This window comes from Pantherophis guttatus, chromosome 6, assembly GCF_059756535.1.
Source record: "Pantherophis guttatus breed Tessera chromosome 6, ASM5975653v1, whole genome shotgun sequence".
Lineage (NCBI taxonomy): Eukaryota > Metazoa > Chordata > Lepidosauria > Squamata > Colubridae > Pantherophis > Pantherophis guttatus.
In genome coordinates this window covers 80,778,369-80,802,531 of record NC_142068.1, presented here as the reverse complement: position 1 = coordinate 80,802,531, position 24,163 = coordinate 80,778,369, and the positions used below count along the sequence as shown (strand labels likewise).

General features: G+C 42.4%; 2 protein-coding genes and 1 long non-coding RNA gene across 5 annotated transcripts in view; 1 reads left to right on the top strand and 2 right to left on the bottom strand.

Annotated features, from left to right (window-relative positions):
* RUFY2 (RUN and FYVE domain containing 2) overlaps nt 1-1,367 on the bottom strand; it is a 38,674-nt gene extending 37,307 nt beyond the window's left edge. For both annotated transcript variants that reach the window (XM_034438660.3, XM_034438661.3), the window contains exon 1: nt 1,093-1,367. In XM_034438660.3, coding sequence (XP_034294551.1) covers nt 1,093-1,195 — 103 coding nt within the window. In that variant the 5' untranslated portion in view covers nt 1,196-1,367. The remainder of the gene's footprint in view (nt 1-1,092) is intronic.
* On the top strand, nt 1,259-23,821 carry LOC117678009 (uncharacterized). Its single transcript, XR_004594878.2, has 2 exons — nt 1,259-1,393; nt 23,624-23,821. It is a non-coding gene; the product is annotated as an uncharacterized LOC117678009 (long non-coding RNA).
* DNA2 (DNA replication helicase/nuclease 2) overlaps nt 4,900-24,163 on the bottom strand; it is a 28,795-nt gene continuing 9,531 nt past the window's right edge. The window contains exons 11-21 of one of the 2 annotated variants that reach the window (XM_087872241.1): nt 23,818-23,934; nt 23,617-23,726; nt 20,425-20,534; nt 16,233-16,457; nt 14,202-14,395; nt 14,028-14,117; nt 13,751-13,940; nt 12,705-12,794; nt 9,647-9,829; nt 8,051-8,197; nt 4,900-5,816 (exon numbers count right to left, since the gene is read on the bottom strand). In XM_087872241.1, the coding sequence (XP_087728367.1) occupies nt 5,790-5,816; nt 8,051-8,197; nt 9,647-9,829; nt 12,705-12,794; nt 13,751-13,940; nt 14,028-14,117; nt 14,202-14,395; nt 16,233-16,457; nt 20,425-20,534; nt 23,617-23,726; nt 23,818-23,934 (1,483 nt within the window). In that variant the 3' untranslated portion in view covers nt 4,900-5,789. The remainder of the gene's footprint in view (nt 5,817-8,050; nt 8,198-9,646; nt 9,830-12,704; nt 12,795-13,750; nt 13,941-14,027; nt 14,118-14,201; nt 14,396-16,232; nt 16,458-20,424; nt 20,535-23,616; nt 23,727-23,817; nt 23,935-24,163) is intronic. The other variant, XM_087872242.1, reaches the window with a different exon arrangement.

Sequence of the window (24,163 nt, the reverse complement as noted above, 5' to 3'; positions counted from 1 at the left end):
CCTTGGCAACTTTAAGCCTGGTGGACTTCAACTCCCAGAATTCCCCAGCCAGCTGGCTGGGGAATTCTGGGAGTTGAAGTCCACCAGGCTTAAAGTTGCCAAGGTTGGAGACCCCTGGTTTAAGGGCCAATCACAACCACCTAAAAGCATAGCCAGCAATAAGCAAATCTCCATCAATTGACCCAATGCTCTCTCAACTCTATTGGCCCTCACTTGCATCAGATCAGATCAGAATCATTTTCCGTTGGCAGGACGCGCGTGGCTGATCTTAAAAACACGGGAGATTTGGGCTCCAGAATTTACGGTCGTGGGGACAAAAAAATAATAATAAAAAAAAACAGATCTCCTCCCACCCCCTCTTCAAACCAAAATCCTAACCGCCTCGTTTTTCACGGTGAGTTTTAAGCCGGTAGGAGGGGGCTTCTCGTTCTCCTCCAAGGCGCACCGCTCTTTTGGCAAAGCTTTGGCAACCACACCGCCCAAGCGGCAAAAAGGCGACTTCTGGAGCTGCGGGGGAGCCGCCCTTCTCCCCAGCTCCGGGCGACGCCTCCGGCTGTGCAAAGCCAAAGGTGGACCGCGATCCATCCCTCTTAAATCCCTGCTAATCCGGGGAGAACCCCCACGAGGAAAGTCAAGGCAGAAGGGAAGATCCTCCCACCCACCCCCCGCGCCCCGGCAGCGCCAGATCCTGCGCCACGCGCGCCCGGGGAGAACCCAACTCCATCCACCCGGCCTCTGGAAAAGCCGCGGGTCGGGATAAAAGGGCAGGGCGCGATGCCTGGACGTTCTCCGAGGACTGCGGGCTTCGACCCTTTCCCCCACGCAACCACAGAGTCCCTCAGAGACCCGCGTGGCTTCGAGGAGGTGACGGTGCTGCAGAGCAAATCCGACCGGCTGTTGGCAACCCAGCTGGAAAAGGCGGCCTCGGTTGCAGCCCCTCTCCAGCCATTTTGATGGTGGTGGTAGGGGAGGGGGGGCGCTTCAACAAGCGGAGAAGAGCAGCAGCACCGCCTCGGGCACGCCGGTCGAGCCACCAGGCTCCCTCGGCCTCCTGTCTCCCAGCCCGGTTTGCCGCCCTTGCGCCTTACTTACCCATGGCCAGCGAGGAGGAGGCGCAGCAGCTGCCCGAGCAGTTCAGCGCGGATCCAGCCTTGGCTGCTTTCACGGCCCTTTTCCAGCCCTCTTCATCGCCCATCTCCGCCTCCTCCTCCTCCTCCCGCTTCCCCCCCCAGCCTGGCTGGCTGCGCCTCTCGCGGCCGGAGGACTGAGATGGCGCCGTGCCCAGGACCGACGGCGCTGGAGCCGGGGCGCGAAAAGTCGGGGTCCCGGCCGCACCCGAGTGCCGCTTTAAGGCAGGGCCGCCCTCCGGTTTTGGAATATTAGGACAGGGACGGTAAGCACGCTGGCGCACTTATGCACGCCTCTTACAGACCTCTTGGAAATGGGGTGAGGTCAACAGTAGACAGTTTAAGGTTAAAGTTTTGGGGGTTTGGGGAAGAAACTACAGAGTCAGGTAGTGCATTCCAGGCATTGACCACTCTGTTACTGAAGTCATGTTTTCTGCAGTCGAGTTTGGAGTAGTTTACCTTGAATTTGTATCTATTATTTGCTGTGTATTGTTGTGGTTGAAGCTGAAGTAGTCCTTGACAGGAAGGGCATTGTGGCAGGTAATTTTATGTACTACGCTTAGGTCAGACCGAAGTCGGCGTAGTTCTAAGTTGTCTAAACCCAAGATTTGAAGTCTGGGGGCATAAGGTATTTTATTGCGGTTGGAGGAATGGAGGACTCCTCTCATAAAATATCTCTGGACTCTCTCGATTGTATTTATGTCCGATATGCAGTGCGGGTGCCAGACAGATGAAGCTGTATTCAAGAATTGGTCTAGCGAATGTTTTGTATGCTCTAGTTCAGGGGGCCCCAACCTTTTGGACCTCAGGGACCACTAAATTCATAATTTTATATCCCGCAGACCACTAATATGATCTGCCTAATGACTGGGTGGGCATGGCTAGGTGGTCATGTGACTGGGTGGGCATGGCTAGGTGGTCATGTGACTGGGTGGGTGTGGCCAACTCAATTTCACTCATGCCAGGGGCTTCTTGCCAGGCTCTTCTCGCCCCTCCCCTCCCAGCCCCTCCTCACCCAGGTTCCTAAAAGCCCCAAGAGGAAGCAGTTGTTGGAGATAAGCAGCCACTACGAGAAAGTGTTGGCAAAACAGCTGGTTCAGTTCAAATTGGATCTGACCAAGAAGGAGGCTCCTGACCAGAAGCACCTCACTGAGGACTAGGAGCATAGGCTTTCCAAGTAGAGGGCAGACCTGTGGGAGTACAAGGCCAGGCGCTGGCGCCTGGAGGCTCACCGGGCTGAGATGGTCAGCCAGGTCCAGGCCATGATGCAGTCCCACTGGAACAAGGCCCTCCAGCTCTTTGCTACCAGCGGCACTTCCCTCCAGCCTTTGCCCAAAGCCCTGCACCTGGAGGCCGACCCCAAGTCAGAATTTCTGCCCCCCTCCGACCCACACAAAAAGACCCAGAAAGGGGAGACTCCGCAGCAACACAAGCATTCATTGCACATATCCGGCCCAGGGGCCTTAGTTTGAGAACCCCTGATTTAGTGCAATATAAAAAAATGCAAATAATTGTTCTGCGGACCACCAAAATTTTCTCACGGGTCACCAGTGGTCCACGGACCACCGGTTGGTGACTGCTGCTCTAGTTAGTACTACAACATTACCAGAGAAGAAGCTACGCAAAATTAGGTTAACAACTCTTAATGCCTTTCTGGTAATGTTGTTACAATGGGCTCGGGCACTTAGATCTTTAGATATGAGTACTCCAAGGTCCTTGACAGAGTGGAAGCACGACAGGCAGAAACCAAGCCGCAACTGGTCCTTGTCCTTCTTGCTTTCTTTCAAGGATGCCAAACCAGTATTTTAAAAATAAGTTCCACACGAACCCAATGACACACTTTGTTTAGGAAAAAAAAAATATGCCAAGTGTTTTTGCCAAGACCTAGTCAGGTACACATAGGTCTGTTGAAACCAGTTTGGTCTCTTCAGTATTAATCTCCGACAAAGATTATGCGTCCTTTATTTCAGAAAGATTTTATTTTTCAAAAACTTAACTTTTGTCCTTTATTGGGTTTATTTATTTTTTTTAAATTGCCATACAGAGATGCCACCTTATTCCAATTCTCCTCAGTGGATTCTCAATGGAGTCTACCCACAAAAAGCAATAAAGGAAATGCTCGGGGGGGGGGGGGAAGGGTGTTTGGAAATTGTTCTGGAGTGAAGAGAGTTTGGTTTTGTGAACTGCAACAGTACATGTAGGTACATTAATGTTCTATTGGTGCTTTTCTTATCAATGCAAACAAGACCCCCAAAATACCTGTCAGAATCTCTGCATGATTCCTGCCTACAAAGAACCAGTAACCTGTGCTAGTTCCCGTTTCTCTCTTACTCCAATAAAAATCTTCAGTTTTAGTGTGCTGGGGTGAGGGGGGACATCTTAGATTGAGCAGATGGGTTTCTTTATCTTTATCTTTTATTAGATTTGTATACCGCCCTTCTCCTTTCGGACTCAGGGCGGTGAACAGCCAAAATAAAACATTTGTACACAAAAGTTAAAATAATTTTTAAAAATAATTAAATGAAATGTGGCCCATAATTTAAAACATTTCAATTAAAATCAGTATCAAACATTAAAACCAACATGGAATCAGGCCAGCCCGGCTAACTGAAAAAAGTAAGTTTTTAGGGCCCGACGAAAAGTCCGGAGGTCTGGGATCACTCGTATCTCTGGGGGTAGATCGTTCCAGAGGGTAGGTCCCACCACAGAGAAGGCTCTCCCCCTGGGGGTCGCCAGCCGACATTGTCTGGCTGACAGCACCCTGAGGAGGCCCTCTCTGTGGGAGCGAACCGGCCGGTGGGAGGCAATTGGTGGCAGAAGGCGGTCCCGTAAGTACCCCGGCCCTAAGCCATGGAGCGCTTTAAAGGTGGTCACCAACACCTTGAAGCGCACCCGGAAGTCCACCGGTTTAAAAGGGAAAATAGATTTATATAGACTGAAGTAATAATAAAGTTATTAAATGAAATACAAAGATGGCAGAGAAACCAAACTACGATGGGAACAAAGAAAAGGAAGCTCATCCTCATAAAAAGCCTGGAATCTCAGCAGGGTGGTGGGCATTTGAGTCTCGCATGGCCTCAACCTAGAGGGCAGGTATTGCTAAAGTGAAGAGGTCCTTCCAGGGTCCTGATATGAAACTTGCAGGGCGCCAACCCTGCCAGATCAAACCAGTTGGGCAGACACTATGGGAGACAGGTGATCCCTCAAATCCTATGGAAGGGCTTTATAGGTAGTGACCATCACTTTGAATCAAATCATCTGGAAGCAAACTACGGTAGGAACCAGTGCAGTTCATGCCCATTATTGCTAAATTCTATCAGCTGAACCTTCTGGGTAGTCTTCAAGGGCAGCTCCACATACAGTGCATTGCAGTAATCAAGCCATGAGGTGACCAAGGCATGAATTACTGTCTGCAGAGTCCCCCAGATCTAGGAAACTATGGTCCTGTCACTTTTGGTATTCAGCCTCCCCCACCAACTGGGATGCTGTCCCTGGAAGGACATCAAAGAGAAAATACAATACAGATATATTTATTAAAAAAGGATTTAGAAATCACCCACCAAATAACTTGCCAGTCCAACAACTAATATTTATCTGTTTCAGTCATTTCTTCAACCATTTCAGAGGAGAGGCAAAAAAAATGCATCTAGCTACAAAAAAGATTGTATGTTTTAATTCATTAGGAGTGGCTGTTTTTAACTATGTTTGGAAGGCTGCTACAGTTTAATGGCAGATGAGATTTATAATATAAGATATGCCAATAATGCAAATGTATGTCTATATCATATTAATTTTATTACAGGTATTACAAAAACAGATGAGTATTTAAGAATGTTCCATATATGAGATAAAAAGTATTACAAAAATATACGTAGAAAAGAATTTGATTTTAGTGCAGTTTGAGGCTTAATACAACAATCAATCCAAAGGAAAGTTAAACGTATCATCCAAGAGGTAGCTTTAGTGTAGGATATATTTCCATACACATAAAATTGAATTCGTACACTGCTTCAATAAACGGCATTAGAAATGCAATGAGCTCGAGATGCACAGTTCTATTTCTTCAAAAAATTATGTTAACATTAGAAAAGAGCATTTCAAACATCCTTACTAAAATTGCATCATTGCTGTGCCAAATAAATATTTATCTTAAAATAAATGTTTAACATAGGGGGAAAAAACCATAGTTAAGTGGGGATCAGGCTTTGAAACAATGTCTAGAACGTTTCTTGAATAGTTATGGCATAGAGGAAAACGTACTATAAACAAATCAATTTTAACAGTAGAGGTTTTGGGTCAATTCATGCTTAACTAAAGTGAGAAGTTAAATTTGCATACTTTTAAGATTTCTGTATAAAAAGCTAAAGCTACTCACACTTGTGGGCACAAAATCTTCATCAAAGGAATTCAAAATACTCAATTAGATAGATACTATTTTTCAATGTGGGAAAAATACAAATAGATAACACTGTGATAATCCTTTAAGATCTATTTTTAAAATGCCCAAATAGCTATTTAAGGCATCATTAGTGTGTAAAACAGCAAGCTGGAACAATCCAGTTTAGTACCTTCTGGCAGAATTCAGTGTATCAGCTTCATATTAGTGAAGATTTTCTCCTCAGTGTCTGTTTGTCATAAGAGTTTACAATGTAAAACGTGTTCCTATGCTCCTAAAGGAATATTGAAAATGTAAGAAACAATTAAGGAAAACATGTTTTTAGTTCAAGTACTATGAAAATTGTGTCCGGTTTTAATGCTTAACCTATGTAATATTTAGGTATCTGGCTTACACCATCCTATTTTTTGAATCATTACATATACAGGTAATCCACACTAACTGACCATTCCTTCAGTGATCATTCAAAGTTATGGTGTCCCTGCAGTCATGTAACTGTGATTCAGGCACTTGGAAACCAGTGTGCATTTATGATAGTCACAGCAACCCATCATCATTATTTGCAGCCTTCACAACTGGCTTCTAACAAGCAAAATCAATAGGGAAGCAGGAAGTTGCAAGTCACAGCTACATGATGTCGCACTTAAGAACAGTGGATGATGCACTTAAAGAACACAGCCAGAAGGGACAAAGTGCAATCATAAGCCAGAGGCAGCCACATGTTTCAATTTACAACTATGTCACTTAGCAACAGAGGTGCCAGTCTCAACCGCGGTCAGTAAATGAGGACTACCTATAAAATGAAGCAGAACATGGAGCTAAAGAGGAAGCATCTTCTCAGAACTGTTAAATTCCCATTGAGTTTAAAATGTGTCATTAACTTAAAAAAAGACACATAAGGAACGCAATCTATTGCTGCCAATATGTTTAAGAGACTTAGTCCCATGGAAGAATGCCCTGGCCTGCATACTTTTCAGATAATTATAAACCCCATATTTACTCCTGTTATCAGCAATTGCAGTGTTTCTATCTCTATTAAGGGTTCAACTTCTACCTAAATCCAGTTTCTATAATATTTAACACAGGGGTCCTGCAACCCCCGGGCTGCGGACTGGCATTGGTCCGCGGCCCACCAGGAACTGGGCCATGCAAGCAAATGAAGCCCCATCCACACACACATGGGATGCAGGCAGTGCGCAAAACCACATCGCTGACCCCCTGGTCAGTGGAAAAATCGCCCTCCGTGGAATCAGTCCCCGGTGCCTTAAAAGGTTGGGGTCTCAGATTTAACAGTGAACTTAAGCCTCTGGAAGAATGAGCAGACCATGCTAAATTGCCTCCATAGATGGAAAGGTGGATTTCAGTGCAAATACAATCTTCCCGTATCAAAGTCTTCTCTTACGCATGAGTGAGGAGTGCTCCGCTTCCAAATGGGGTTTCCTCAACCAGGGTTAATGCTTCCTTCAAGCCACGAAAGCAAGGAAATGGTATTAGAAGCAGCAAGCAGTTTTTGCCCCAACTGCCATTCCCTGGAGATAGTTGATGGGACGAGTGGGGGAAGGTGGGATTAAGCATAGATTTGTGACAGTCAAAATTGGTGCTGCATTGAAGACAGAAGCTGACATCGTTGGTAAGCCTGCCAGTTGTCCAACCTTTCATCCCATCTCTTACACTAAGTAATACTGGAAGCTCTCTAGTTAATGAGGCATTGTTGGTTCCTTCCACAGGCATTTTGCAAAAGGAAAGCAAACCATTTCTATGCTAGGTGGATGACTTGGTCAGCAGTAATTCCCCAATAATAATTCCCTATTTGCTCACCAACTGCAGTAATGTCCTAAGAATAGTGTTCTATAGGGCAGGTGATGAGATAGCACCTTATTGCATACATTTGGACCAGGGGTGAAATTTACTTACCTTTCCCTACTGGTTCACAAATGTGAGCATGCGTGCCTCACAGGGACGTGATGACGTCCAGGCGAGTGGGCGGAGCCTCCCACCGCCAGCGCTACTGGATCGCACGATCCAGATGAATTTCACCACTGATTTGGAAACTGATTTGGTAGAACATTTTGTTTTTCTCAAGATCAAATTCTCACCACCATCTCCAGAGAGATGATTTTTAAAAAAAAATTATCCTTTTAGCTAATGTTTGTGTCAGGAGATAGCAGACAATATTCAAAACAGACAAACACTTTATCTACTCTGAGATCAAAAAATAAGGGATCAAGGGATAAAATTCCTATACTTTCCAAAAGCTGAGTTCCATTGTTTCTTTTTTAGAGAAATATTTTTAATTTTGCCTAATCAGAACACAATTCACTTCAAATGTTCTGAGAAAAAATTCCAAAAATCTGGTTTCATTTTCTTTAAATGAAAGTGATAAAGAAGCAACATTGTCCTTTCAGACTAGATTTAACAGTTGATTAACATTTTACATTTTTTCATCTTCATTTAGGAGGCCTGAAAAGTCTCCATCTAAGCAGCCTGGCCAAAAAGACAATATATGTAAATGAAAAAGAAAGGATATCATAGCTTCATTCTTCAGATGATGAAGTAATTTCTTTAGAGGAGGGTAGAGACAAAGGGATGGTACACAGCCCAACATAACTAACTTATGTTTGGCTCTTGTAATGGCAACATTAAGACGTCTCCAGTCCTTCAGAAGTTCTCCAACCTATTATTTTTTAAAAAGGAAAGTACAAAGAATGCTCACAAGTTCTCCATTACTTTCAAATGGTAATCATTCCTTTGCATTGGTTACACACAGATCTCATCAATGATAATCATTAACTAACCCCAGAAGAATGATGACCCTCTGCTTCATTTAAAATCAGTGTGATTTCTTTCATATAATTTAAAACTGTTGTCTTAAGCACAAATGGCACCCCACTCTTTTAATATAACATTAGAAATTGTAATCTTTATAGACCTGATCAAAGGTAAGCATTTTTTTTTACATATTACCAACTTTTGATACTAAAGATGATAAAACTTTCTGGGTGAAAAGAAATCAGGAAAATCAATCAATTTTAGTTGGATTGCTCTTGTTTAAAAATGTAGGCAGTTGTTGAAAAACTGTTAGAAAATATTTTGAAAATCATTTTAATTCAAAATAAATATATTCAAATCTGGTCATTTTCTATAATATATTAACCTTTTTTTCCTATTAATTATTGTTATTTGTACAAATGTTCTTCTGAGTAAAAATACCAAGAATGGATGTTTTAAATGATTGTATTCATCATTTTACCATATACATGTGTGCATAAAGAGAGTACATAATTCACTTCTTTTTTTCAGCTTGCTTTCGGTTTTTTTCTTCCTTAACTCTGTATTTTATTTTTTGATCTATCTTATTGTGCCTATTCTTATTAGTTTTATATCAAACTATTATGTATATCTCTTTTATTTCTAACCTAGAGCGCCACTGCAGACGAAAGTGGCATGCTGAATTTTTGGTTTGGCCACTTACAACTAAAAGAAAGCATCTCTGATGCACAGAGTATTAATACAAAAACAAGACTGCAAGGGCTACACCTAATTGACCCTCTGTCTTATCCGAAGTTTATTCGGCTAGTAGGCAAAACAGCTTTATATACATATGGACCAGGGGTGAAATCCGGCAAATATTACAAATATTACCTCTGGCTGGCCCCAGAGTGGGGTGGAAATGGAGATTTTGTGATATCCTTCCCCCAGGAGTGGGGAGGGAATGGGGATTTTGCAGTATCCTTCCCCTGGAGTGGGGTGGGAGTGGAGATTTTGCAGTATCCTTCCCCTGCCACACCCACCAAGCCATGCCTACCACACAGAACCAGTAGTAAAAAAAATTGGATTTCACCACTGATATGGACTCTTCAAACAAAGAGAGGAAACCTGGGAATCTTAGCTACAAGAAAATATCCAAAATGAAAACCAGTCACTCATATTAAGATCCCATATTAGATTTCTTATAGAAAGAAAAAAAAAAGAATAATCTATACAAATTGCTAGTACATCTTTTCCCTTTATCCTACCTGTTAGCACATGAACCTTATGTTCATAACTTAAGTTAAATGTTGGACAATAAACCTAAAATACTTGGAACTATGAACAGGCATATGATTCTATAGTGTTTACTCACATTTCCATCCACATTGTTTCTTACAAAGGATACTATAATTACACTTTTGTCTCTCCCCTGGTATCTGTCCACGGTATTTACTTCTACATCAGTGAGGTACGAGCCTGCCATCAAATCTGAAATGATCTTCAATTGATGTCTATATGGAGATATGACTCCAATATCTGAAGCCTTACAACCAGCCTAAAAAAATAATCCCAGTGTTAAAACTATGGAATCCCAGATGGCTGTGACAGAATGCATTCCAACACTCATCCTTTCAGGAGATTTAGGAAAATAACATATAGAAATGCCTTAAAAGAATCATATCCAATTTGCAGGGTGGATTTGATTTAAATTGAGTTGATTTAAATCATGATTTAAATCACTAGTAAAAAGGCTTGATTTAAATCAACTCGATTTAAATCATAATTTTTAAAGAGCAACTGACATCTCTGCTACTCCTTTGACCCACTGTTGACTCACCGATAGTCCCAGTGTTGCAGAATATACAGCCTCATGCTACGTAACTAAGCTCCATTTCATGCTAAATTAAACTAAACTATTTTAAACTAAAATTATTTATGTATCTACATTATTTATGTATCTTAAATAGAAAACTATCTTACGATAGATTTTTACTCCAAGTTTTTTAATAAAATAAATTTGATAAAAATCAAAAAAATCCGATTTAAATCAAAAAAATCTGATTTTTTTGATTTTTTTTAAAAAAAATCATTGATTTTTATCCACCCTGCCAATTTGTGCTACCCACTGATGGTATAATAGGCTAAATGAACTTCTCCTTCGCCTCCTTTAATGCCCTCTTAATCCGATGTTAACTACTAATTACTTTTGATTTTAATGCAACTTTATTCTTAGGTATAAAGGTCAGAAGGTCAGTCCACCTTCTGCTTTTATCTTCTCTTAAGCCGGGGTGAGCAATCTGAGGTCCACAAGAAGAACCCACTTCCTTCTCTGATATTGCTCCCTTATTCCTTGCAACTGAAATAAATTAAGGAAATCAAATGTGTTCTCTGGCTGCAAAAACTATGCCCACTCATCCTAATAACATTAATTATTGGCATATTTTTCTCCCGTACACATTTTAGCTTATTCATCACAGAAATGTATTTTTGTGGATAACTATCCCAAGATCTGGGTTATATAGGAACAGATATAAGTTCTTTGGCTATCATGTGGAATGTGTGTTTTGTATCTCAGATAAGAACACAACACCCTACCCTGCCATTCATGCACACTGACCCGCACAGGTTGGAAAAAAACAAGATTCTGCTCCTTTAAAGAATCCAATCATTAAATTAAATGCAACTCCTGAAGCAACAGCACCTTGTCTTATTGTATTTTGCAAAATCTGAAGCTGTTCTTCCAAATCATTTTTGAACTCAGTGCAGTGCTTTCTCTTAAGAGCAAAACGCAGTGGAAGCTTTTGCATTTTGCGAACATTATATCCAGGGGGTGGGCTTCAAAAATTTTAGCAAGGGGTTCTCTGCCCGATTGCTGGGTGGGCATGGCCATGGTGGGTGTGGCCTAGTCAGCCTCCTGCACCACAGCGGAGGTGGGGTATTTTTGCCCTCCCCGGGCAGGGGTGAAATCCAGCAGGTTCTGGAGAACCGGTAGCGGAAATTTTGAGTAATTTTCACATCCTGGTTTGTTTCATTAAACAATCTTTACGTTATGGACGTTACAACTTGAGTATCAAAATTATCATATTCACCCTAGCATTAGATCAAACATTTAAACAAAGGGGCAGTTGCTAATCATTTTTCAAAGTCAGAGGGCCCAGGGGTGCTATTCAGCAGGTTCTGACAGGTTCTGGAGAACCGGTAGCGGAAATTTTGAGTAGTTCGGAGAACCGGGAAATACCACCTCTGGCTGGCCCCAGAGTGGGGTGGGAATGGAGCTTTTGCAATATCCTTCCCCCAGGAGTGGGGTGGGAATGGAGATTTTACAGTATCCTTCCCCTGCCATGCCCACCAAGCCACACCATTTATTTATTTATTTATTTATTTAATTTGATTTATATGCCGCCCTTCTCCGGAGACTCAGGGCGGCTTACAGTGCGTTAAGCAATAAGCAATAGCCTTCATACTTTTGTATATTTATACAAAGTCAGCTTATTGCCCACCAAGCCACGCCCACAGAACCGGTAGCAAAAAAAATTGGATTTCATCACTGTTCCCGGGCTCTGGAGGCTTTCCTTGACCCCCCAGGAAGGCAAAAACGGCCTCCCCAGGCTCCGGAGGCCCTCTGGAAGCTGGAAACAGGCCCGTTTCCAGCCTCCCAAACTTCCAGTAGGCCCGTTTTTCGCCCTCCCTGAGCCTCCGCACGTGCCCTGCACTTACCTTTATCCAAAACGGGTCATGTGGGGACTCCTGGGTGGGGCGGGCAGGGATAGCCAGGAGTGGGATTTGAGGGTTCTCCGAACTGGACAGAGTCTTAGCTAGAGGTTCTCCCGAACCCTTGCAAACCCCCAGCAGCTCACTCTTGACTACACCCCCAGTTACTACAATTACACCGTACAGTGATTTCTGCTTTAATTCTGGACACACGTCAACATTGATGTATTATGCACTAAACCAGAGGTAAGCCCCTTTTCCCACCTGAAGGCTCCTAAAAGAAGGAGCATTTCGGGTGCTTTATCCACATCTACATATAAATCCTGCTGCCTGGCACCCCTACAAACTTCCCATTTTTAATAGGAAGAAAGAGGGAAGACAGATCTGCTTCCCCACAGGAAAAGAAAGGAAACTGCATTCTTCCTCACCCCAGAAAACAATAACGAATTGCCAGCTTTTTTCTGCAAATGAAATGAATTTTCAACAACTTGTGATTAGAGGAAATTTGAAGCTTGGTCTTCAAGTGTCATGAATTCCAAGGGGCAAAACCAACCTGCGGGGCATGAATCACCAATCTCATCACACACCCCAAAACATATTGAGGCCAGGCAATTTGAAGGACTGAATAAGTGTAGACTACTAGTATACCTCTTTATTTATCAAGTATCTCAATATAAATGCACAAATAAAATCTCTAGTGTTAACTACAAGAGAAATACCTTCAAAAACATGGATGTGAGGAAGACCACCAGTCTGGCTTCAGTCATGTTACTTATACAACCTTTTTCTGTCTGTTCTGGGGCTTCAACCTGGATTAAAGACCAACATCGTACATCTGAATCCATAGCAATGCAAATCTGAAGCTGTTTGTTAGTTTAGGAAGACTATATTGAGCTATATCAAAAACTGCTGCAGGGTAGATTATATAATTATGCTGAAGGGGACAAATTTTACACTAATGCCAGTCATATTGGAATTGAACATTTGGACATTTTCCAAAGCAAATTGCTTTTAATTGAACCGTTTTCAAGGAAGAAAAAGAGAATAATATTTAATTACTACATCAAGGGAAATAGAAAAGGAAAGAAAGACAGGATAGAGCAGTGATGGTTAACCTTTTTGATGCTGAGTGCCCAAAGCGAATGTACACATGCGTGCCCGAACTCCCAAAATGCAATGTGAGGGCCCCCCGCGCATGCACCCCCTGCACATACGCCCCAGTCCCCCCCCTTGCAAATACACCTCCCCCACACCCCATTTTGGCTTCCAGGTTGGTGCAGGCTTTCCAGGCCCAAAAATGGGGCATGTTTTGGGCCTGAAAAGCCTCCTGCATCAACCTGCCCCCCCACATGTGCATATGTATCCCCCGTATGCACACCCCACCCCCCGCATGCACAGCAGAGACCCGAAGACCAGCTGGCCGGCGGGAGGCACACACACATGCCATAGGTTCGCCATCACGGGTATAGAGAATAGAAGGAAGAGAACAAAAATAACTGATAAGACTGTTGGGATAAGAGAGAGATTTACACTGGATGAAACAGAGAGGCCATTTTTATTTTGCTCAAGGACGCAATACCACATGGTATCAACCCCGAAGCTGACCTGACACATGGTCCCTGCCACTATTCTCCTGATGGAAGTTAAAGGCAACCGTCAGAGACCTCTTCATTTTAATTCTGCACCTTCAATTTCCTGAGAAACAGAACAAAACCCAACATCAAATTGCCTTGGGGAATGAGAAGAGAGGCCCAATAAAAGTTACCTTCTCTGTGTTAAGGAAACAAACGGGATTATTTGGATCAAGTGTTTCTTTTAGCCATGTTTCTGAAGAAGACTCTTCCAGTTTTAGTTTTTTTAAGTTAGGCAAGTCAATGATAGCTCGGGACACCTTTTCAGAGCCACATTCCAATTTACCATCATACACCAGCTTGTTGCTCAATGACATAATTTTACTAAAGGGATTTAAAATGAAAAAAAAAAAGAGTTAGATTTTACCAGTCTTGTGGTACGGCAAAACAACATGTTTCATGCTTACATACCTGTTCATTCGGTACTGGACAGTTAGACGCACAACAGCATTCTTATTTTGTTCCAGCCTTTTGAATAAACTTTCACTCATGCCAAGTTCTCTGCAATAAAAATTCAGCCAGTGACTTGCACGTAGCATGGCTAACCGTTAAGTATACATTCCTACAACGTGTCACGCTGCCTACCTTGCTTCTGGATTTTGCACAAGTGGGGGCAACTGCTGATGGTCTCCCACCAGCACAAATCGAAATGAATAGAAAAGAGGGCCAAGGCAGATGGGCTGGCTAATCTGAGAAGCCTCGTCCACTATGCAGAAGTCAAAACGTTTACGAGTGAAGATTGGATGGTTTATTCCCATGCATGTCGTTGCAATGACTGGCTGGAAAAAAAAAAAAAGAGAAAGTATGATGATGAAAAGCACCTCTTTTCAACCCTAAATCAGAAATGAATTCAAGTTCAAACAATACTAGACTGTTCCTTGTACAAGTTATTAAATGCAGGGGTTTTTTTGTTTTTTGTTTTAATTTGATTTATATGCCGCCCTTCTCCGGAGACTCAGGGCGGCTTACAATGCGTTAAGCAATAGCCTTCATACTTTTGTATATTTTATACAAAGTCAGCTTATTGCCCCCACAAACTGGGTCCTCATTTTACCTACCTTAGAAAAGATGGAAGGCTGAGTCAACCTTGAGCCTGGTGAGATTTGAACTTGCAGTAATTGCAGACAGCAGATGTAAGTGGATGTTAATTAGTCTGCTGAGCCACCAGAGCTCTTAACTTAATGTCTCTCTGTTGTCAGAATTGTGATGGGGCCGAATATAATTTATTATACCAGCTGCCTATGGGGATTCTCAGTCATCCAGGCAGGGGTGGGCTCCTGGGGGTTCGGCAGGATTCGGGCGATCCTCTAGCTAAGGATCTCCAGGGTTCGGCGAACCCCCAAATGCCACCCCTGGCTGGCCACGCCCACCCTGTCCCTCCCAGGAGTCTCCAGGTGGCCCGTTTATCATTCCAGGTAAGTGTAGGGGCCGCGCGGAGCGTCTGGGAGGGCAAAAAATGGGCCTACCAGAGGTTCCGCAAGTCCAGAAATGGGCCTGTTTCCAGCCTCTGGACCCTGGGGAAGCCATTTTCGCCCTCCCAGAGGCTTGAAGAAAGCCTCTGGAGCCTGGGGAGGGTGAAAAATGCCCCACCCCACCATGGCCACGTCCACCCTGCAACAGGGCAGTGAACCTGTTGCTAAAGGATCTGAAGCCCACCCCTGCATCCAGGTCATGGTTGTCTCAAAGGTGCTTTTTTCAAAAGGCAACTGGACTTTCTGGTTTTTCTTTGAAGACGTTTCGCTTCTTCATCCAAGAAGCTTCTTCAGCTCATTATTCTAGCTGTTTATATACCTACCTATTTTCCCTTCTAACTTTTAATGAAATTGGTGGCAGGGAAGTAAAGTTGATCAAAGGTGAAGTGGAACGGTAAACCTTTCTCTGCAACCATTTATCTGTCACGGATTATTTACAGAAATTTAAATGGTAAGATGTTTGTTAAGTGCATTGGTAATAACATCTGAGAATTCCTTTTTATCTTGTAGAATATATAACAGGCTGGCCAACCTCTGCATTCTTTGGACAACTCATAATTCCCTTAGATTCTTAGGAATATACATTTATTATCTCGCAAACTGATTCTCTCTAAGTGAACAGGTTTCATGTTAAAATTTGCATCATCTAGTGGCAAAGACTCCCAATTACAGAGCCCCAAAGTGGCTTTTGTTATTTGCAGGGATTCCTTTCCACCACAGCAACTGTGGATTACAACATTAGAAATCCTGAGAATTTGAAGGAATGTAGCTTATGAGTGGGCGAATCCATCTTCTTTTGCACAGGTGTAAAGCAAAAAAAAGCAGTCCCCAAACCGCAAATTTATCAAACTCTTGACCATGGATACTGAGATCTATTCTCTTTTTAAGCACTAAAATCATGCAGAATGGAGCTATGGCTAAAAGTCCCTTTGTAAAAATCATGTATATATAATATGAAAAAAAAAATTAAAGATGCAATTATCTTTGTTGTAAATATGAATGAACCTTTCTTATTCATTTGATTAAAACCTAGTATGATCTCTTAATGAAGACGTATGAAATTAAAACAACATATCACCAACATAAACTTCCCAATAGGGACACTTTTTAGGAACACTAGACTCCTGAAAGGCATTTTCCTTACCTGACTTTGGTATAGTTCCTCCAACTGAGCCACAGTTTTAATACACTTTGATCTGCAGATCTCTTCTTCTGTAAACCTCTTTATGTCTGGATGAACCTTCTGAGCTCTTCCTAGCCTCAAAAATCCTACTTTGAACTTGGCTAACTTAAGAAGGATATTGTCAACTGCTGTATGGGTAAAACTAGTTAAGAGAACGCTGAAGCCACAAGCATAAAGAATCCGAACCTAAAACATGGGAAAGACAACCAAGGAAAAAGGAATTTTAACCTGTATTATATTTAGTTCCCCTGTGCTGATTCCTATCCCATCCCACCCGAAGTAATATGAGAGCAGATCAGAAGGCATCAACTCTTACTTTCAAAAAATGTTTTTAAGAAAGTCTACAGAATTATACAGGCCAATCTCACGCAAGTAGTCCACTCTGGACATTTTTCACTAACCACCATGTGCCATGCACATGTTCAAAAGGTATATATATATAATATATTTATTTATTTTAGAGAATTTATATAGCCACCTACTTGCTCACAGCAACTCTAGGCGGCTTACAGACAATAAAAACAAGTAGAAAAAAAAAGATAAAAAAATAATTAAAAACCCCACCCCCACTCGGTAACAACATACACTCAAATCACCCCTTTAATCGGCTCCATCCCATTCTGGGTTCCTCAGGTTTGCTGGCAAAACCACGTCTTCAGGGCCTTATGAAAGAGTGGGAGCCAGTATAATTTCTGGAGGGATGATGTTCCAGAAGGAGGGAGGCACTATGGAGAAGGTCCTTCTTCTAGATCCCTCCAGATGTACCTCCTCAGGGGATGGGATCAGGGGTCAAATGCTCCCGGTTCAGACTGGATCACCCGATCCGGTAGCGATGGCAGTGGGTGATTCAGAGAACCGGTAGCAAAAAACCCTGCGCCCCCCCCATGCCCAGCTGAGCCGCGCGATCATCAGAGGCTGGTTTTTTTTACTTTTAAAAGCATTTTTTCTACAACCCCTTCGAAAAAATGCTTTTAAAAGTCAAAAAAAAAAAAAGCCTCTGATGGTCATGCGGCTCAGCTGGGATCGTCAGAGGCTTCTAAAAGCATTTTTTTCTGCAACCTCTTAAGGTTGTAGAAAAAATGCTTTTAAAAGTAAAAAAAAAAAAAAAAGTTGGCCACGCCCACCCAGTCACATTACCCCACCACCACCACCAAGCCACGCCCACAGAACCGGTAGTAACAAATTTTAGATTTCACCCCTGGACGGGACCCATAATATTCCTTGCATCCCTGCTCTAGTGGATCGGGTAGATGTGACCCGCATGAGACAGTCCCTCAGATAACCTGGTTCCAAGCCATGAAGTGCTTAAAAGGTGATAGCCAGCATTTTGACTTGCATCTGGAAGTAAATTGGCAATGCAGCTCCCTCAGGAGAGATGACACATGTCATGTGACAGGAGTCTGAATCTGACGGAAGACGAACAGCTGACAGAGAGCGAGAGAGTGGCTCCGTTGGCTGTAGAGGAAACTGGGGAAAGGCAAAGCCAGGCTGGGCAGAGCAGGGGAGAGGTAGAACAAGGGAGAGGGGGTTCAGCCACCCTCTCCTCATCCTAGTGCATGCAGGGAAGAACGGAGAAGAGAGCAACACAGGTTGCGCAGCTAACGAGGAAGGAGAGGGACCCGATCTTCTTCACAAGGCACACCTGGGGATGGAGTTTAAAGAAAAGGCAAATGGGAGGGGCAGTTGTCATGAACAAACGCTGAGTTCATCTTGTGTTAACTGCTTTATCTGAGTTCCTAGCATCCTCTCAACTGGTTTGATTTACTGCCATGCTACTTCACTTCTGGAACTCCTTATCTTGCTTGCCCTGCCGGATTAATCACTTTATCTTGCCTTGTTCGATTTATAGTTGGAAGTTTTCTGTTTATAACACTTGGACTGGAGTATTTTCAGCCAGCGGCTGTTACAGTTTTGTGAGAGAATTTTTCTCCAGACCAGAGAGTAAAAGGGACGCTGGGGGCAAAGTTGGAGCTAATAAAGGGACTCATACTTATTCTCTGGCTGTGTTGCCTTTGTGCCATGCCCCGGGTCATCACAACATGTGCACACCGTGGTCTGTACAAAACCACGCAGAGTGTTGCATTTTGAACCAACTGGACCTTCTAGATGTATTTCAAAGGAAGCCCCATGTAGAGCAGGTGGCAATAGTCAAGACAGGAGGTAACTAGGGTATGAGTGACCGTATCAACCATGCAGATTTCCTCCACACTGTAGGAAATCTGAGTGGAAAAATGAGGGAACTCTATTCTCATGTCTCTGGCAAGTAAAGGTCTATGCACTATGTATAAGTTCAAGGGTGAGCAACTTTTTGATAGTCAATGGCAGTGTGAATGCAGTGGGCAGATTACAATGCAAAGCAGATGGCGAGTAGGAGAATGTGATTTAAATACAGGTAATCCTTGTTTAGCAACTGCCTCATTTAGCAACTGTGCACAGTAATAATGAAAAAGTAACTTTAAGAGTTGAGTTGCCCATCCCAGTTGTGGTTACTAAATGAGGACTACCTGTATATTAAACCTATTTCAGGTCATCTTTCTTTCTTTCCATCTTAAAGTGACAAAACAGTGTCATTAGTTTTCAACAACCATAGCTCTGCAGGCCCCAAAAAAAACAATCACCAGGAACTGAAGGCCATCCAATACCCTAAGATTTGACTTCAAGGTTGACTCAGCCTTCCATCCTTCCGAGGTAGGTAAAATGAGGACCCGGATTGTGGGGGCAATAAGCTGACTTCGTATAAAAAAAGAACACCGCTTGGGGGGGCCGAAAGCCCTACTAAGCAGGTATATACAAAAGTATGAAGGCTGTTGCTTAACACATTGTAAGACGCCCTGAGTCTCCGGAGAAGGGCGGCATATAAATCGAACCAATAAGTAAGTAAGTAAGTAAGTAAGTAAGTAAGTAAGTAAGTAAATAAATAAATAAATAAATAAATAAATTTGAGTGTTCCAATATTTGAGGGGCTCCTACAAAGATGAGGTGGTCAAACTATTTTCCAAAGCACCAAAAGGCAAGATAAGAAAAAAACGGATGGAAACTAATCAAGGAGAGAAGCACCCTAGAACTAAGGAGAAATTTCCTACAGGAGAGAGCAATCGACCAATGGAACAGCTTGCCTTCAGACGTTGTGGGTGCGTCATCACGGGAGGCTTTCAAAAAGCAACTGGACAACCATTTTGTCTGAAATGATACAGCGTCTCCTGCTCAGGAGGGGTTGGACTATAAGACCTCTAAGACCCCTTCCAACTCTATTTTTTTTTTTTATTTGATTTATATGCCGCCCTTCTCCGGAGACTCAGGGAGCTACAAAGTCAGCTTATTGCCCCCACAAACTGGGTCCTCAATTTACTTACCTTAGAACGGATGGAAGGCTGAGTCGACCTTGAACCTGGCAAGATTCTATTATTCTATGATTGCCCATTCTGCTGTACATAATGAAGATTACGGAGGGTTGGCACATTTATTCACAATCAGAAGCAACTAGCCTATGAGCTCTGACATATATTTTTTTTGTCATATTGGAGAGGGTTCTGAACTTCCCTACTGGCAAAATGTGAAATAGCTACTGAATTTATACATGCTGCAGGTATACAGATCTGAGATTTTCAATGACTTAACTGTCAAGAATTCATTGGTTCAATAGGTATCATAAATAATGTCCACATTAAGAACATAGTCACATCCTGGTTTGTTTCGTTAAACAATCTTTACATTCTGGAAGTTACAACTTGAGTATCAAAATTATCATATTGACCCTAGCATTAGGTCAAACAAAGGGGCAGTTGCTAATCCTTTTTCAAAGTCAGAGGGCCCAGGGGTGCTATTCAGCAGGTTCTGACAGGTTCTGGAGAACCGGTAGCGGAAATTTTGAGTAGTTCGGAGAACCGGGAAATACCACCTCTGGCTGGCCCCAGAGTGGGGTGGGAATGGAGCTTTTGCAATATCCTTCTCCCAGGAGTGGGGAGGGAATGGGGATTTTGCAGTAGCCTTCCCCTGGAGTGGAGTGGGAATGGAGATTTTGCAGTATCCTTCCCCTGCCACGCCCAAGCCACGCCCACCAAGCCACACCACACGCCCACCAAGCCACGCCCACAGAACCGATAGTAAAAAAAATTGAATTTCACCACTTTCAGAGGCTTATACGAGACCTTACCAAAGCACAAATCGTTGTAGTCTTTCCAGTTCCGGGCATACCAACAATAAGGGTGTAATCCTTTGAAAGGAGAACTTGCTTCATTGCTTGTTTCTGGGGTTTATTCAATCCTAGGATTTACCAAAGAGAAAAATGGTGAGGAAAAGAAGAAAAAGAAATCTCCCTCTGCCTCTGAGCTATTTTGCCTCCTTGCAGCAAACAGCCTGCTTTACTTTCATTTTCGTTTTCAGCATAGCTTGATTAGCACAAGGAAAATTTACCTCTTTGCAGCAAGCAGCAGAGCCTGCACAAAATAGCTGAGAGCAAATCAGCTGAGAGTCGGGAGGCCGATCCAATCAACTTGTGCTAATTAGGCTGTGCTGAAGCTGAAAGGGGCTGTTTTTTCTTGCTGTTTGCTTGCAAGGAGGTAACTGCTGGGAAGCAGAGGTCAAAGGGTGGGGGCCAGTGGGTGGGTGGGGCTATATTCAGTGTATAAGATGCACCTAAATTTTCATCCCTTTTTAGGGGGGGAAAAAGGTGCGTCTTATACTCTGAAAAATACAATACTTCCATCTAATCCTATAATGTTCCAATGAATACAGTACAGGCAGTCCTCAACTTATGATCATAATGGGGACTGGAATTTCTGTTGCTAAGCATGTCAGTTGTAAAGTGAGTCACGCCCAATTTTACAACCTTTTTTTTTGCCATGATTGTTAAGTCAATCACTGCAGCTGTAGCCATTAAGCGAAACCAGCTTTTCCCCCATGGACGTTGTTAGATGGAAACCAGCTGGGAAGGTCACAAATGGCTACTCTAAACCTGATTGTAAGATGAAAGAGCCAGAAATAAAATTAGATAGGGGAAATATTAGAATATAAATCTTTATAGAATGAATAATAATAATAATAATAGATGGAAAGATTAGAAGCTTACACGTTAGGCATTTCTTTATGTATGTTTAAATAATATGAGGATTACTTAAATTTGATAAATGTGATAGAGATTACTAACATTGTTACCGTGAATTCAATTAATATGAATGATACCCAGAAATAACTTTGCATATACATAATAAAGAAATGTTTAGATTGAATAAGAAAGACATAGATGAAAATAAAGAGATAAAAGATGAGGAGTTGGGCATTTTTTGTTCATTTATGTTTAAACAATATAAGCAAGATTGCTTAAATTTGATAAATGTGATAAGAGATTATTAATATTGTTACTACGAATTGGATTAATATGAATGATACCCAGAACCAACTCTGTCCACACACAATATGGATGTATATTTAAAAAATAATAAAAAATATAATTTTAGGAAGAAAAACAAAACAAATGACTACTCTGCGACTCCTGGGACACTGCAACCACCGTAAATACATGCAAATTGCCAAGTCCCAAACTTTTGATCATGTGACTATGGGGATGCTGTGATTGTTGCAAGTGCAAGGACCGGGTTGCAAGTTAGTTTTTCAATGCTGAATCTTCAAACAGTCGCTAAACAAATGGTTGTAAGGTGAGGACTAGCTGTATAGCATTCTCCAAAGAAGCGGACAAAAATGTTCTACTAGAACAGGCATCTCTGTGAGGGAACCAGAGAAAGCCATTTACCTCAAATCGAGCCCCCAATCATTTTTTCTATTAGCCAAGAACTGAACCTGGAACTAATTCACTGTAGTCACTCTCTTGTGGTAGAAGTAACACTTGTTCTATGCAAAGGTAAATTTGTAAATTAAACCTTGCTTCTATTTATTTTTCTGGCAGTTATATTAGCAATAAATGCTCATTTCCCCAAAAAAAAAAAAAGCACATGGGATGTTCCACTAGTAAAAAAGTGCTTGTCAGAGAGAACTAGTTGGAGAAAAACCTGTGGGCTTACTTGTAGTTACTTTATAACCGACTACTGAGTCCTGATATTTGCAAAAAAGGTGGAAATGTGAACCATCCTAAAGAAACCAGGGAATAATTGGCTCTTTAGGAGAAATTGTCAAGACTGAACCGCTTTGCTTCTTTCAAACCTTATCGCTGGTCGACTTGCCAATGAACAGGGGGGAGGGAAGGGTGGAATGGAGTGTTGAGAAGTTGTGTGGGGATCGTGAGAGCCTGGAAACCATCAAAGTCACCACTGCAGGTGCTTGAGAAGGAGATGGACTGTTCCCATAACAACAGGACATCTCATAATTGGACAATGTAATTACCCAGAGGTGGGAAGAAAGGGAAGCCATTCTTTAACTAGACAAAGATTTGCACGGGAAAACCAGAGCTGGTTTTGATTCTTCAGTACCAAAATGGTATAACCCCGTGATGGCAAACCTGTGGCACGCAGAGCCATATCTGTGGGCATGCGAGTGTTGCCCTAGCTCAGCTCCAGCCTGCACACACACAAAGGCCAGCTGATTTTCAGGCCTTTCAGGCCCACCGGAAGTCAGGAAACGGGCCATTTCCAGCCTCCGGAGGGGTGGGGAAGGCCGTTTTCGTCCTCCCCAGGCTCCAAGAAAGCCTCTGGAGCCTGGGAAGGGCGAAAAATGGGCCTACCGGGCCCACTGGTAACCTTTTTGCCATCAGGCGCCAAAAGCGGGGGGAGCGCAGAGAGGTCACGTGCGCATGCGCGGGGCGGCATTGAATTATGGGTGTGGGCACGCTCATGCACAACCTCCCCGTTCTCCCCCTGCTTTTGGCACATGACGGCAAAAAGGTTAGCCATCACTGGTATATCCAATAAAGTTTTACTTTTGGAAATTCAAAACTCCCAAAAGTATTTCCTTATTTTGGATTCAGTCGAACAGTTGGCAGAAATTCAAAATGCTTCTTCAGCCCAGAAAATTCTATATACTAATACACTTAAAAATCCAGTACAAAAAATTACCCTTCTTCATATAGTATCTGTAAGAATTATAAATTACAAACAGATGAACTTGGAATTTCAAATTTTGCTACCAACTCTCTGAATAGATTTTCAATATTGTGGCATTGACAATTCTTTTAAGATATGCCTGCTTATGAATATTACTCAATAAAATTATATTGTGGAATGAGCTTATTGCTGAAGGTATACAGATTCTAATATATTTGTGTCACAAGGATTTGCAGCTGAAAGGTATTAATTTAATACTCTGAAAACTGGACTATTTTTCCCTCTATGAGGGAGATGGGCAGTTTTAAAAAATGATAAATAAATTATAAGTAATAATCTTTTGTCCCCTGTACCTTTCAGAATGTTTGCAACCGTGTCCTTTGCTTCTGGAGGAAGAACGGAACTCAAGTATTGAACAAACTGTGGCTTGTAGAAGTCTATTATTAAGCTACGAAGCTTTTCACTAAAACAGAAGAGAGGGAAAATGAAATAGTCAACTGTGGAAATATTTCTAAGAGTAATGTTACGTGTGGAAATAAAGAACAGAAAAATACCTGGCAGGAGAATTTTCCATTAATTTAGAAAGATTTGCTAAAGGAGCTCCTATCCCAAATTCTCCTTCCTCATGATCTAATCTATATACAGTATCCCCAGGGAGATGAGATAAATTCCTGAAACACATTAAACAGAACCAGTAAAATTCCACAAGAAGTTCAAATACCTCCTGCCCATACAAGATATGCATTTAAATCTGCTGGCCATTGTGATACAGTGGCTTCTATAGAAGTCCCATTTCTCACCAGAAACACACCTCATCCTGACATTCAAACATCTCCAGAGAAAAATATTTTATTAAAACTGCATGAAATCCTAAGTACAAGCAGTATTGATACTAACAAA